The 15,969-nt window shown below is 42.4% G+C and overlaps 1 protein-coding gene across 4 annotated transcripts in view; it reads right to left on the bottom strand.

Annotated features, from left to right (window-relative positions):
- ppargc1a (peroxisome proliferator-activated receptor gamma, coactivator 1 alpha) overlaps positions 1 to 8,440 on the bottom strand; it is a 244,632-nt gene extending 236,192 nt beyond the window's left edge. For 2 of the 4 annotated variants that reach the window (XM_079371189.1, XM_079371190.1), the window contains exon 1: positions 7,980 to 8,440. In XM_079371189.1, the coding sequence (XP_079227315.1) occupies positions 7,980 to 8,060 (81 nt within the window). In that variant the 5' untranslated portion in view covers positions 8,061 to 8,440. The remainder of the gene's footprint in view (positions 1 to 7,979) is intronic. The other 2 variants (XM_079371192.1, XM_079371193.1) reach the window with 2 other exon arrangements.
- Positions 8,441 to 15,969: the final 7,529 nt, after the last annotated feature.

The raw sequence follows: 15,969 nt of genomic DNA, 5'->3' as shown, positions 1-15,969 counted from the left end.
AGTGTGAGAGGTGGATTATGAAACTCCTGACAGAGACTAGAAAGGTTCTATATGCCAACAACTCTAGGCTAAAAAAGAAACTTCTTCACGTCTAAATTGAACTCTCAGTCACAACTGACAACAGGAAAAAGGAAAATCGATTAAAACTTTTTCTTTACTCCTGTAGCAATCAAAGTGCGAATTGTCCTCAGAACATTCTAGCACAGTGCCGTCCGAACTCTGAAGGTACAGTAGGTGGTCTGCATGTGAAATATAGTGCATAAATCATAGAAAATGTCCCTTGAATGTGTCCTAACAAGAAAAAAGAAAAAAAAAAGGCCAAGGTCTGAAGGAGGCAGGCAGGCAGACCCTGGCATTATGAAAGTGTTTAGAGGCAGGGGCTGGGACCTTTCCGGAGACGTGATGCACATGCGTGTCAAAGGCAAAATGAGATGGAAAAGAGCACTCAGGGTTGGACAGGGGGAAAAAAAGAAAAGAGAAACGTGAGTGAAATCGCTTGGCCAGCACATCTCAAGGCCAAAATCTACTTAATCATGGAGTAGAGACAGTCCAAAAAAAAAAAAGGCAGTGTAATAATATGCCGGCATAAAAACTGCCCCTCCGCCTTTCTTGGTGACCCACAGCCACTTTATGACACACAATACACTTACCTGACAACACACACTCATCTCATCTACTGCTGTAACTCTTCCCAGAAATTAATACACCTCTCACACGTGCTCAGTCTGCCTTAAAATATAGCCAGGAAATACTGCAGTGCGCCAAGTAAGCAGCTAAACAAACAAAGTAAAAACACTGATAATGCCGATGATAACATCCAAGAGCGAAATGAAAGGATGAAGGTCAGTAATTGAGAGAAGGTGGGGAGATAGAGGCGCGGTGTGGTTTGTTTTTTTTTTGGTTTTTTTTCTTTCCCTGGCAGGGGTCCATCTGGGCGCGTGCGGCAGGCTCCGGGGCGGTGTAGGAGCACGTCTGTGCAGAGGTTAAGAAAAGCAATTAATCCACGGCGGAGATAATCAAAGGAACCTCCCCCTCTAGACACCTTGGTGGGGGAGGACGAGAGAGAGAGAGAGAGAGAGAGAGAGAGAGAGAGAAGGGAGGGAGGGAGGGAGGGAAGCGGAGAGACAGAGAGATGGAGATGGGAAAATACTTGTTTACAGGCGCTGTTGGTGCGATCAAAAGCGGGGGGGGGGGGGGGGGGGGGGGCTCTGCTCTGCCACCGGGGCCCCCTCCGTTTCAGGTGGAATTGATAACACTTCTGATGTACAATTCAATGTTTGTGAGAGTACTTTTACCTCCCGGTGAGAAGGCAAGGGGGTTTTTTTTCCCACAGTCTAAGCTGCATTGGCTTTCATCTCAGATTTTGCAAGGTATCAACAGATTGTCAATGGTGAGGAAGACATTTTTCCCACACATAATCAAAGAATGCAGTCTGGAGTGCGTCTGCGCTCACCTCTGTTGTGATGTTGATTCAGACAGCTCAGTGCGAGGAGACTGGGAAAACAAGATTCATATCTCTGACGGCTATTATTGGGATCACATTAATTTATCCATGAAATAAGCACCTCACAGGCACATCATACAGACTGGAAAAGAAAGCTCCATCAGCCCCTCTTTTCAAATGTTTTTCTCTCGTCTCGTGCGTCGCATGTATTCACCAGTTGCGGAGGAGTTCGAAGGTCTCTCCTTCTGAAAATCTTTACACTCCATTTAACTAATGACGTGACTAATTTCCAAAGCCCCGGAAGAAATCAAAGCTCGTTGCTCCCTCTGGTGGCTCACATGTCCCTTTGGAATTGCAGTAAAAGTGTGTGCTTTGGGTACGTTTGTATTTATAATGTGAGCAGCAGACCTCTTCTATTCTCTGCTTAGAAACCCGGCCCTTCTTCTTCCCTTTGTACACCCGCCGCTCTGCTAAATCTTTAAAGATGACCGTGGAGACGAGACAGCTACAACTGAGGGTTGTATCCCACTTGGGCGAATGCGTGTATGGATATAAATAAGTACCAAGTGCCATGTTGCGAATGGTTTATTTAAAAACTGTCTGTTCAATGTATTTATCAATATAGAGCCCATCGTCTATAAGCACCATGCAACAAAATGCTAAACTACAGAGTGATCTTTTCAACACGTTTGACAGTCGAACTACATTTGTGTACGGAATATAAAAGCCTCATTCCAATTCTAAGTACTCCTGTTAACTTTCAAACTCCAGGCTGCTCTGCATCGTTAACCAGAGCTTTGACTGAATATTAAATTACAAGGCTGCTGCCTCCGGCCTATTTCATGAAGCCCCTGGCCCTCATCACAGTCCAACAGGTATTTCATGATGGATCCCGTTTGCCAACAGAGCATTTGTTACCAACGTTTGTCCCTGACTGCAGTCGATTTAATAAACTTCACTGATAGACCGGAGTTTCACAGAGCAAAATCCATCTGTAAATGTGTCCTGTCTCTTTGTCCATTTCTCTCTCTCTCACTCTCCAGCATCGCTGAACAGGTTTAAATATTATTTATTTGATATCGAGTGCCCTTCACATTTTGGTTTACAGCAATTGATGCGTGTGATTAAAAAGCTTCGACCTGCCAAAGTGTTGTAGGAGCAATTAAGAAGAAAATGTGTGAATGATAAGTGGATACAACGAGGCCGAAAGAAAAACACCACCAGTCCCCGAGGCAGAGGGAGACAAAGAGACCATCGTCTCGTCACTGGACACCGTGGGCCACGCCAATCTTATTTCTCATCTTGAACCCCCCAGGGTTCAATCCTCGGGCCGATGCTATTTTCCCCTCTACCTACGCCCCCTGTGATTGGTCTTCACAAAACGTAGCCTCTCCTACCACTTCCACTCAGATGACTCCCCTCATGTGCCTGCCCATTGACCTTACGCAAAGCCAATGGTTGCTAAGGTGGGCGTAAAAGTGGACTTGGATTATGATGGACAGTAATAGTCTAACAGCTCAGGCTTTTGTCCAAGGTTAAGTTTTGTCTTTTAATGTCTTACTCACGCATGAAGTATCAGACATTTAAATGAAATGGAATGAAATACATTTACTAGTGCAAACATACAGACAAGTTCATGATTAATTAGAGCACGAAAGCAAAACAGAGATAAAACATCTGATGCTCCAAAATTCATAGGGATGGATAGAGACCCGAGACCTGACTGAAGTTAAATAAAACATCAGCTTATGTGCAGTATTGAATGACATTTTGGACCGGGCATCCACTGGTTTGCATTCGAAAAAAACCCCCAAAAAAACAACGGGTTTAATGGGAGACTTGACGTTTCTTCTTTAACAACAACTATTAGGAAGCTTGTCAAAGTGTTTGGTTGAGCCAGGATGCACATACACATGACAAGAAAGACACTCACTTTTAAGCCAGAAAAAAAAAACACCCCGGTATCTGTTTGATACATTTGGAGGAGTATGTAAACATCTTGCAGTAAAAGCGCTGGCAGACAGTTAGCGGGTCAGCGGTGAGTAAGTAGCAGCACTTTCACAAAGTCTTGATTAGATAATTACCCATCCATATCTTGGCAATATGTTGCGAGGGAACAACACGCTTCTCATTAAAGTGCCAACAGGCCCTGCTCCTGTGGGTTGCTATCAAAAAAGCAAGGTGTTCAGCAGATACACACTTGTTGATTAAAGAAAAGATGTGCCAACGTGGAAATTAGATTCACTCCTTTGGGGGGGGGGGGTGTAAGAGGTGGGAGCAGTTCTTGGTGCAGAGCATGACCACGCTGTGGAACCATGACAAACAGTGAGTGACTTTCTGGAGCCTGGAGCGGATCATCACTGCATCCACGCAGCTTTGAGAGACAACCGTGAGTCTCTGCTGTTACACGTGGCGTTAACTCATTCCACGGTTTCGTCTCTGACACCGTGTTGATCTTCATATTTTCACTATTTTTTGTAAAAGGTGAGGATAGAAAGAGCCAAAAAAAAAAAAAAAGTGCAAATACACAAACGTTCACACCCCAGAAAGTGATCATAATTTTCATGTTTTATCCATTGCCTTGCTGTAGAGTGTGCCTCCAATAAATCCACTCAGGCTACAGACTCATTACGCAGACAGAGAAGTAACTCGCATGGATCAAATGCTGTACATAAGAGCGCACACAAAAGGAGCTTTTATTTAACCGAGCCACTGAGTGAGGACGAATGAAACTTGAGCCGAGCTGTGATGAAACATGCTGTAGGGAGAAGCAGAGACATAAAAAAAAAAAAAAAAGTGCATTAGTCCTTACTGCTTCTGAGAGCATGCTGCGTTACCTGCAGCCTCTTTTTTTTTTTTTTTCTTTTCTTAAAACCTCTTGAATGATAGGCTTTGCCCTTTTGAGCTGCACTGCCAAGCGCCGGCACGCTTTTTTTTTTTTTTTTTTTGTCCAGACAAACTGAATACATCGCTTTTGAAGAGAAGACGGCAGCCGGGGCAGAGGATTGGAGACTGGAATTCTAAAAGAGACATGCACGGAAAGGAGAAGAAAAAAAAATTGTGTGATGAAACTTTCAGCACCACGGACAGCAGCCTTCAAGAAGCTTGACGAGTAGAGTGCGAGAGGAAGCCGAGGGGTGGAAACAGAAAGAGACACGGAGTAAAGTGGGAGGCAGTGAGTTCATTTGATAATTAAGCAAAGGCATCATATTCCTCCTCCCAAGCATTTCAGCTATCCCCATGTCTGCTCTTTGAAAAGTGAGGGCGCTTATTAACCAAACACTCCTGCAGCAAGACCCCGCTTTTCCACAGTCCCCCCCCCACCCCCCATCTCTGTGTCTCGGGCTGAATAATGCAGGGCCTTTACCCAGTGCTCAAGCATGAGTGGATAATCTGGCCACAAGGACAGGCTGTGTCAACATTTCCCTTTACTTCCTTATTTATTTATTTACCCGTTCGCCGTAGGACTTAGGGAGGGCGAGGGAGGATATGTGCATGGCTAACAACATGCTGGTGGAGCAGATGACCTGCTTTCAAAAGGTTCCCGGTTTTGTTTTTTTGTTTTTAACCAGGGAGGATTTTAAGTGAAGGGGGCAGACCGGTGGAAAGACGTAAGCTCCTTTTTTGAAAACCAGAACGAAGTCACAACTCTCCGCGAGAAACGTTAATCTAGTGATCCCTCCGGAAAAAAAAGTTCAGCCGACGATTAGCTCTTCTATGAATTCTGCGATGAAAAGGCTCTCCAGCCATTTTCGTTTCTAAAACTCAACTTGTATTACTTTTAGAAGCTACGCTACTTTTGATCGACAGGACTGGGCTTCTTTGATGACAAAGGGTGGAGACCGCAATGTAGAGTTGAATTCAAGCCGCTTGTTCGGTCGAGTAAGGGTTTGACCAACACGCCACAAGCTCAAGAATAAGAGTGAGAAAAGCACATTTGGGAAGATGTTCGGTGGTTTGGTTAGACACATGATCTAACAAAGTTACTCATTAAATTCATTGGACAAAATGCATACAAAGCCTACATGTGGTCTTACAGGAAAAAGGCTTTCCTTCCTCACAGAGTTTGTCTGCTTGTTTTACAAAGTGACGATGGTGGTGCTTTAATAATATCCACATCCATGACAAATATGGCTTGTGTCGGCGATAACCGTTATTCAGCTCAGTCGTTTATGGATGAACCTTTGAGAGTTGTGATTTGAGTCAAACGCTCGTCGAGCGAAGCACCACACCTCTGATTGGCCGCCTTCAACACAAAAGCACTACAAGCTCTGACACGGCCGACCATGCATCCTTGAGGCTAATAAAGTGTATCACCACTGCTCTGGTGACCTGTACGCTCATACACTGGTACGCCTTTCAAATATTCTTTGCCTGCTCCCACACCATCTATCCGTCTTCATCATGCAGAAAAGTAGCGGTCAGTATTCTTCGCTCTCTGTCCCAAACACACCGACAGAAATTTAAAAAAGACCTGCACCCTCAGCCTGGAATCTCCTGCTAAATGACTTGAAACTCCAGGATCTGGTGTCCTTTAATGTTCTTACATCTAAAGTAAAAGACATGGGAGCAGATTCTATTGGACGTCAGTGACCACTTGGACTTGTGACACTCGGATTTGACTCATAGATGCGTCCTTTTAAATGCAAAGACTATCGTTGTCCCGCTTTGTGTCTGTAACGTTGTGTTTTTTGCTGCTGCCTGTCTTGGACGGGTCTCTCTTGGAATACAGTTTCTTAACAGGACAAACCTGGTTAAATAGAAAAAAGTAATGTTTGCAAGGGGAAGCTGTAAATAAAGTGAAGAACTTGATCTTAAACAGATGCAGTGTGGACAGCTGGTATCGGATGATGCGCGATGCGATGGGATGTCCATCGCTCGCTGTTAGAACACGGTGTTCTACACAACAGGTAGTAGAGAAGAGATAAGCGATGCCACTTTGTGGACTGAGGTCTCCGACAGCAGAAAGTTCCTCACACTGAGCTAAAGCCACTGAATTCATTTTGAAACGTTCTGTGTTCAAGCTGGGAAACAAAGGGACGCGCGTGTATAAAGCCAAAATCTCTGCTGCTTCGTCGATCCTTCATCGTGGATTTAAATGTCTTAAGTTTTGTAAGTGTGCCGCGGCTCCCCATTGATGAGCCAAAATCCATTTTGCAGCAGAAACTGCTGAGGCTTAATTGTTACACATTTTTTAAAAAAGCCAATCACAATGACTTAGCAATACTGAATCATGTTTGCGGCGCCTTTTGTTTACTGTGCCTAAATAACTCGTACAATACGACTCTTAGCAGTGCCAATCGCAGGCTCAAGCATTAAGAGCCTAATCCTCTTTAATTTGTGATTACTTGTAATTCAAAAATGGTAGCCCACTAAACCACGGGAGATTTATTGTTTAAATGTCCTCCCTCACTTGTTCGCAACCTGGATACTGATAACAGAAATAAATATCCTGCATATGTATCCTGAGCTCTCATGGTGGCATTCAAGTAAATTACCATAAAAATCACTGTACAAATATTTTGGCATCAATCATTGAGCATAAATTGCTAAGTAGCTGGGAGCCCTCTTAGCATTCATAGAGAATGATTTCATTGGCATTCTTGTGGCAGATGACTTTAGCCTCACACATTCCTCTCGCAAATTGGAATGTGAGAATTAAGAGGGATTTCATACAGCACGATAAGTGTATTTTAAAGGCAGAACTGATTAAGCTTGAGGGAAGAGAGGGAGGAATTAGGTAATTATCTCCGAGCAGACGCCGCCGCTTCTGCCTGCCGCTTCTGCTGTGTGAGAACAAGGCCTGACACCCGGGGATCAAAGTGCTCAGCATCAAGTCTGTTCTCAACTACAAACTCAGAGGAGAAAAAAAAAAAAAAAGTGCAACTCCTTAAGTTTACATTGCCGGATCTCAGCAAAGACCTGGCAACTCCTGGGTGTCAAGAACCAAGGATATGAAAGAGCTTGTGTCTTATGATCTCTGCATGAAGCGCATCACTCACTCCACTGACTGAAGAGATATAATACTGAAGATGACGCATTTCAGCTCCTTCAAAAGAATAATAAGTTTGTGTTTGCAACTTATTTATTTATGGCATATCTGATTTATTTTGTCGAGGACTCCTTGGTTCATTCATTATTGATTTCAAAAGGGGGGCAGGATGTGTGATGCCCTCACTGGCTGGGATGTGGAAGTTTCGGGAAGGAGACCTTTCAGAAAAGTAGCCTGGAGACGCTCAGACGGCTGTTTTTCCATCTCATTGTTACAGTAATGTGAAGCAGTGTATGTTTGTAGGAGCCTACCGGGAAGAAGTGGTTTACTATAAAGAGGAGGGAGGGGTGTTAGGGACCTTCTTCCTCATTATGTGATCCAAAAATAAAGTTGCAACCTGCACTTACCTCACGTGCCGAAAAACTTGGGAGTGTTACCAAACTTATCCGATTATTTTTCATCAATGCATGTTGATTTGAGCAGCAGGCAGGCATTATTTTCACTTAAAGTGATGCACTTTTGTTGGAGAGACTGGTGTCCTACCTGCTCGTAGCAATTCTCCCAGGTGAGGTTCAGGAGGCACGAGGAGAACAGCTCATCTTCGGTCCGGGCATAACCGTCCATGATGTGTGCCAGCCGTCGCGGTTGGGAGGTTGTCTTCGGAGCTCTTGTGCTGCAAACGGAGATTTGTGTGTCTTCTGTTTGTCCTCCCTCGACGAGTGTCTCCGTGTTTGTCTCCCTCTCTCCCTCTCTCTCTCTCTTTCGCTCGTTCACTGCCCCGCCGCGTGCTGTTTCTCCGTCCGGCGCCTTGCAAGCTGTCAAACGAGCAGCGCGTGCGGTGAGCTGGCTGCTGCTTCCTCCGTCACGTGGGCGTCTTCTCGGGAAAAAAAAAAGAAGAAGAAAAGTGGGACGCTTTCGAGGGCAGTGGTTCCCAAATTGGGGTGCGCGGACTGCGTAGTTTTCTATGCGGGGTCAAGAGTAGCCTAGTGAAGAGTACATTAGTGTTTCAGTCATTTCACCCAACTACTTATTGACTGAATGGACAGTCGATGCCACCTGTAGTTCCAGCTGAAATGAACATTGCTACCATGCTAACAAAAGCTGTTTTGCTAATTGAACCATCTGAATTAATAGACAAATGATTTTAGGGTAAATTACTGTAGGCCCAATTCATATTAATAAACATTACTTATTCATGTTAATTTTGAATATTATGAAGGTATTAGCCTACCTGTTGTTTCAGTCCCACCCAAAGGAGGGGAGAAATGCATTTTAATCATAAACTGTAGGCCAACATACATGGACACACTCACTCATTGGTTTCTGCTGTGGACTTTTGAACCCCACCGATGAAAAAATGGGAACCAAACTGACAGTAAATCAGATTATTTCATTGACATTGCCCCATACTTACCTGTCTCTCTGAACCAAACATTTTACATCTATTTCACATCTGCATTGCATTGTGGGTGATAGCATCAAGTTGTTTAAATACGATGAGCACCTTTTGTGTTTATTTTGTTTGTTTTTAACTCCAGAGCACATCAGGGCAGCTTGGCTCAGATGAAACACTTCGTCTTAACGTTACAAAGGATGAGACATCAACTTTAACACCAAAAACTTGCTACTTTAATCATGGAAGAATAAAAGCAGTAAACCAACTTTTATTATATACCTTAATCGGACAATGTTAGGCTGTTTATGCAGGCTTTTTGCCTTTATTGGACAGGACAGCTGAAGAGAGACTGGAAATGTTGGAAGGAGATAGTGGGGGATGACATGCAGCAATAGGCCAAGATAATAACGAATGCTTTATAGTTAATGCTAAAGGTTTGCTGATGTATTCTAACCATAGATTTACATTTGAACTAGCTGCTGGAATGTATCACCCTACACACACAAACTGAAAAGGTCGGCTACAAAAAGCGTCTTATCAAATAGCTCAATGTTACTTAACTTGTTTGATTTATTTAAGCCTTAAATGACCCTCATACGTATTACTGTAATGTCTAATGCATTTCCCAAAATGGCACACTTTGCAATGTGCAGCACATCTTTGCAAAAGAATGCAAAATAATCTTGAATGCTGTTACTAAAACGGCGCCTTTCACATGTAGCATTGAATTGCATTACATTTGTCATTTTAGACGAACACACAATTTCACTATGAGGCGATTCACTTAAGCTCATTATAATAGATCATAATGAAAAGCCTGCAGGATTAAAGTGACATATTTGTGCCATTTCAAAAAAAGAAAGACAAGTTTGATCAGAGTATGTCAGATGTTAGAATAACTGTAATGTATTACACACAACCTCCCCCTTCAAAGTAAAAGCAACGCAATATTGAACTACGGAATTAGTTGGTGAGATGCAGCCATGCTGAGCACAGAAAACCTTTCAGTTTCCTGCAAAGTGAACAAGCAGAGCTGCTCGCAGAGCTGCTCGCAGAGCTCATTTAGAGGCCTGTCTTTTAGCAAACTATTTACTGTGATGTGAGGGCCGTATAGCTAGATGAGCCTTTTTTTTTTGCTCATCACTTTCCTTCGCTGGCCTTCTTGTTTGATCAGAGGAGTTTGCCACGCATGATGTGCACCCTGTTTGAAGTGTGGTCAATTGGCACAGCGCTGTGCATTTTCCTTTATTCCTGGAGAAACGGTGGAGAATTTGCTGCGATAGGGAATGTAGAGAGAAGACGTCAATGATATCCATCATGGTGATTGACCATAATATGGCCCATACGTTTAATCTAATTAACCCTTTCAAGGTTTGATAGAGGTGCCGATTGGTTGGAATAAAAACATTTTAGCCCTTTGAATGTCAAAAACTAATGTCTTTGAGCTTGGGTTTGAGTGATTTTCCACTTTTTTGATTATTTTGTTGCATATGTGCATGGAAAGGCATTCTAAGCAGGAAAATGGTGAACAAACTTTGAGCCTTGAAGGAAAGCAGGCTTTGATCGAGAGGTAGAGAAAAAGAATGACGCAAGCAAAACGGAGAGCGGTTTGTTCTTTAGCCTTATCTGTCACCATCGATCATATCTGTCCTGTGCTGTAGATTAATTTAAAGATTATGGAGTGCCATACATTTGCACGGTGCAAGAGAGAGCCAAGGCAGAAGAGGAATCACAAACCAGTGCAGTCGCCTTGTTCTAGAATATACGGCACAGCTCAGCTTGTTGGTTTACTTCTGTCTGTTTTGTCTGATCTGCTTCTTCTCCTTCTTCTTTTTCCCCGTGACACATGAAAGCTTTTCACGGAATCAAATCAACAGCCTGAGATAATTCAGCATGACAATGTAGCAATTGTGTAAGTCTGATTGTATGTGGGGGTATTTCTATCATGCTCATATCATGAAAGCTGCCACAGTGAAATTGGGTGAAGGTTTAGGACAGCTACAGATCGGATAGAAATAATGAGGTCAAAACAAATATTGTTTCCCTCTTTCCTTCAGGTAGCGGCTGCACATTCCTGCACAGGTGTCCCTAGTAGTCGATTCATTTCAAACTGGCAGCCCATTTTAAACATGCAGTCTACATGCTACATCTCACCTACCTAACCAATTTATCAAGCCTAACCCAGCGGTATGTGCATATACTCCCCTATCACAGAGAAGGCTGGAAAGCAACTGTCATAGATGGCATGATTGAATTGTTCCCTTGCACTGTCACCAGAGGGGCTATTACTTCAAATTAGCATACAAATTCAAACCCGGACAGATGGATTTGTCACATTCCAGTCGCCATCTTCCTGGAAGATTGGCTGTGCTTGTGCTGTGTGATGGAGATAAGACACCTGTCTCAGCTCCTATTGGTGGCGGGGCGTTTGGTGGTGGTGGAGGTGATGGTGGTGGTGGGGGGGGGGGGGATAAAGGGCCGGCGTGGGATGGGAGAAGGAATGTGTGTGGGGATGGGTTTCCTGAAATGCTGAGGTGTTCCGCAATAAAGTTCCCTACCCACGGTCTCAAATGATGATGAGGCACCATCCCGGACTCTGTGGGTGGTGGGAGATTGAGCTGGAGCGAGGTGGTGATTCACACTGTTTGGAAACAGGCTGAACAATAGCTGTCTGGTATTTGTTTGTGTTTGCTACTTTTGGTGAGTTACTGTGAAAAAGGCACATCAAATGGCCTCTTACGTCGTCACAGGTTGCAAAGATGGGTGTTATGAAGAGCGTTTGGAGGAAATGTACAGTATATCCAGTATGACCCCTGGAAAGTTTTGTTGCTTATGTAGCGAAACAAAAGGTCAATTGATGCTACCCCATTTAACCACAACAAAGGGACTGAAGAAGTGTTCCATGTAAACAACTTTCCCAAAGGACAAGAAACTTCAGAAGAAACAGGTCCTTTCCACTAAAGGAATATCTCCCGAGTGACGAGGACCTGTAGGCGGTACTATAAGGATTCAAACTCAAGAATTTTGCTCAAAGATTTGGTACTTTAGGAAGAACTTAGATCACTTTCACTGCAGGAACTTTCCCAAAGTACTACAGACTAAAAGGGGTTCCTGCTAGGGTTGTAGTACTTTTTAACACACAGGCACTGTTAGGTGCCTATATAATAATTTGCATTATTCAGCAGATAGTTTTAAGTTAATTTTTCAGGTCTCTGAAATCCCCAGTGAAATTGTGGACAACAAAAAGCCCCATAATATAAAACCTTCTTGGGAATGGAAACTCAGCTTATGATAATGCTCAAAAAGTAGGCCTGTGTGCAATCCTCTTGTAACCTCATATCAGACTCTAACAAAATACAACTTGCAGACATAATGATTTTCATTTGTAATTATGGAAGTGTGAATCAATGGGTAGCACTGAGCATGAAAAACTGTCCTTACCTCAGGATCAATTCCATATAATTTCCAGATCAGCTCAAACTAATGGGTTTTCTATTGGCTTCACTTTGCAGAAAGACTAGTCTCTCTGGCACTATTCAGTACTTCTGTGTATGTTCCCAAGCAAAAGGCCATCCAATCTAAAAACTTGACTCCCAACAGTCCAAAAAATATTAAAGCACACATGCTAATTTCCTGACTTAGCACATTACACAATCTGCAGGCTTAATTTAAAACTCCCTTAGCAGGTCCAGTATCTCTGCCTGCCTACCTCCAGACACTACAGAGATTGGGAAAAAATGCTTACTAGCTCATTCCTGCCTCTATCCTCAGGTCAACGTTATGTATATTCCCTTACAATTGATGTTAATATGAGATGCAGAACAGAGGAAGGCAAGGTTATGCTATCAAAAAAAGGGCTACTGGCCCTTACAAAAAGAAACTTGGATTAGAAGCAGTTAAATAAATTGCTTTTAAAAAAAAGGTGATGTGAAAAGAAAGAGGGAAGCAGAATGGGGTCTTTGATTTGCATTTGTCATTGTGCCCAGAAAAGGTATAGCTTAAACTGAGTTGATAAAAGAAGCCTATTGCTTTTCCATGCTTCCAACTCTTTTGCAGAGTATAATCTATCCACCTGGAGATGAAGCAAGTGCACCTGGAACTACAAATCCCTTAATGGACAAGTCAAATAAAAAAAATAAAATCTTGATTATTTCTTTGAATTATTTTCAACAAAGACACATGCTGACATTCATATTGATATGCTGTTATTTATCCTAATTTCTTTCATTAAGGTCACATTATCCTCCTTTTCAACACATCTGTGAAGTTTCTTGTTATAATCCTGTATTTGATCACGCCTATAAACCCTTCTACTTCAGCCCTTCTCTGAACAGGCTGTTTCGGTGTCTGTAGCTTTAAATGTAAATGGAAGGGTATTGCAAGGCAGCGGAGCAAATATCTAGCTGTGGGAGTGTCACCCACCTGGGGGAGGGGTTACTGCACTGTGACATCACAATCACATCGCAGGACAATCTCCAAACGGCCTGTTTGAGCACACTTTTTCTGAAAAGTGAGGCAGACAAATGAAGGAGAGGGTGGACTTATCATTGGCTGTTTGGTAGTCAGGCTACTGAATTATGCTTAATTGATGGGCACCATCACCATCACCAAAAAAAATTCAGATACATAATTTACATAAGCAAAACTACATTTCTGTTGGGCAGTGGGCCCATCAGAGAATAAACCTTCATAGAGGCAAATAAGGTGGTGAACAAACATCTGGAATGACCTACACAAACAACAATGGACATCATGTTCCTCAGACCTTCACACCGCCTGGAACGCTCTGTCAATTAATTTAGTCGCACCCCATGTACAGGGCTGTTGTCTTCCAAGCAGGCAGCCCTGGTTAAAGTTCCACCTGTTGCTCCTTTCCCACATGTCCTTCTCCTGACTTCCTGTATTGTGCTTTATCTGTTTTATGCCTTTCAGCGCCTGGGTCCAATCTGACTTTAAGCTTTTCATTTGCTAAGTGCATTTCAGAATGCTAAAACTGAAACAGTACAGTTCATACAGTAAATTAAAAGGGAGCTTAAATTTGTAGGTAGGTTTCCTAAGGAAAGTGTGAGATGATCTACCTTCAAAGGTTTCAGACCTAAAAAACAAACCTTTAAATACAATGCCAAGACCCAACACATGTTCTCCTTAGGAAGGATGCTTCTCATGGTCTGAATTTTTGACCTGCAGCAGGAATGATCCAACAGTCTCCGATGCTTTCATATCTGATGCTGGAAGCTACATTTAAATTTTGTTTTGAAAATGAATTCCTGGTTGAAATTAATCAAACTTAACATATCCGAGTTATATGACTGACAATTATTCTGGTTATTCAGATCAATGAGGTGCTTAGGATGCTTGCTTCACCCAACTGCGAGTGTTACCCTCCACTTAAGAGAGGCACTGACAAAAAGCAGAACAGCCAGCGCAGGCTCCAGCACAGCAGGGATTTCACACTGATCTTGTTCCGAAACATTTGTAATTAACATTCCCTCTCACTCCGACTGTTTCTGAAGCTATCAATATCCCAGTAAGAAGATTTCACTTCCCTGAAGAGCCAGGAAACGAGCTGGATTTAGTGGGTCAAAAAACGTGATTGCTCAATGCATGTGTGTGCGTGAGTGCGAGGGTTAAGTGAAAAATGTATGCATTGATTATCCTGTTTTTTGGGGGGTTTTTTAAATGCTGACACTGAGAAGTGTTTCATTACAAAGTCCTTTTTATTAAGTTGAACAGCGACAGGAAAATGTAGGCAGGGGTGGTACGTCCAACTTAATATCGCCATGACAGGAGAGCAATATGTCTGCTCTATAATACAAAATAAATAATGATTGTTCAAAAGTGTCTCTCAACGTACAAAAAAGAACAGGAAAAAAAAACACATTTGAGCTCTGACCATGACGATATGAAGGCACATTAGGGCCACATTGAGGGCAAAGTAAAACATTTAGTAAAATAACATAAGTCGAAAATTTCTTGATTAGGTTACAAGAATAAAGTCCTAAATTTAGGAGAACAGAGTCCTACATTTTATGAGAAAAGTCAGGAGAATTAAGACTTAAATTTACAAAATAAAGTCACAAGAATAAAATCATACATTTATGACATAAAGTTAAAAGAATAAAGTCGTAAAGTTACGATAATAAAAGTACAAGATTAAAGTCGTTAATTTACGAGAAAAAAGGTACGAGATTAAAGTCATCCATATACGGTAGTAAAGTCACTCGAATACAGTCGTACATTTACGAAAATAAAGGTAGGAAGATAAAGTTGTAAATTTACGAGATTGAAGTGGTTATTACGTCTACAGTTATGCAGAGAATCTTGTGAAGTTATACTTTTGTATATTGTAGGTTTCCTGAATCAGGTAATACTTTGATGTATAGTCAGTAACACAGACTGTGCATCAACTCTCTGTGGAACGACCTGCTTTAAAACAACACTTTGACAAGCTCTCGAAATACAACATTACCGGTAGTTGTTTTTGGGCTGTATGTGCAGATATGAAACTACACATTCTTTTGGCATATCAGCATCACATTGTCATAAGTATCAGGACCCTGTGAAGACACTTAAAGAAGAAACTGGGCTTTTCCAGAAAAAGAACAACACTGATTTAGAGGAAATTATCTCGATGAAGTTACGAATTTCATATCTTTTTTTTTTTTTTTTTTTTTTTAAAGATTTATTTTTGGCCTTTTTGCCTTTATTGATAGAGTCAGAGGACAGTGGATAGAGTCGGAAGGGGGGAGAGTGGGGAGAGACGTGCGGGAAGGAGGCCACAGGCCGGACGCGAACCCCGGCCGCCCGCGCGAGGAGCAAAGCCTCGCAACATGGTACGCGCGCGCACGCTGCCGCTGCGCTATCGGCGCCCCCCGAATTTCATATCTTTAAGAACGACTTTAATCTAGAAATGAGTTCTTTTCCTTGAATGTGGCTCTAATACTCCGTGATTGGAAGAGATGACTTATTGAGTAATGTCAACATTTACGTGAAATATCCTATTTGAACAGAAAGTAATAACTGATAAACGGTCATTTACATTTGAAGTATTGCTCAATCCTCTTAGATTAAAAAATTAAATGAGGAAAACACTTCCGGATGGGGTTGTTGATGGATATAGAAAGAAATATAGGCAGA

The sequence above is a fragment of the Symphodus melops genome (assembly GCF_947650265.1).
Source record: "Symphodus melops genome assembly, chromosome: 20".
NCBI lineage: Eukaryota > Metazoa > Chordata > Actinopteri > Labriformes > Labridae > Symphodus > Symphodus melops.
Note: the sequence above shows the minus strand (reverse complement) of the source record. Positions and strands in the feature narration are given on the sequence as shown.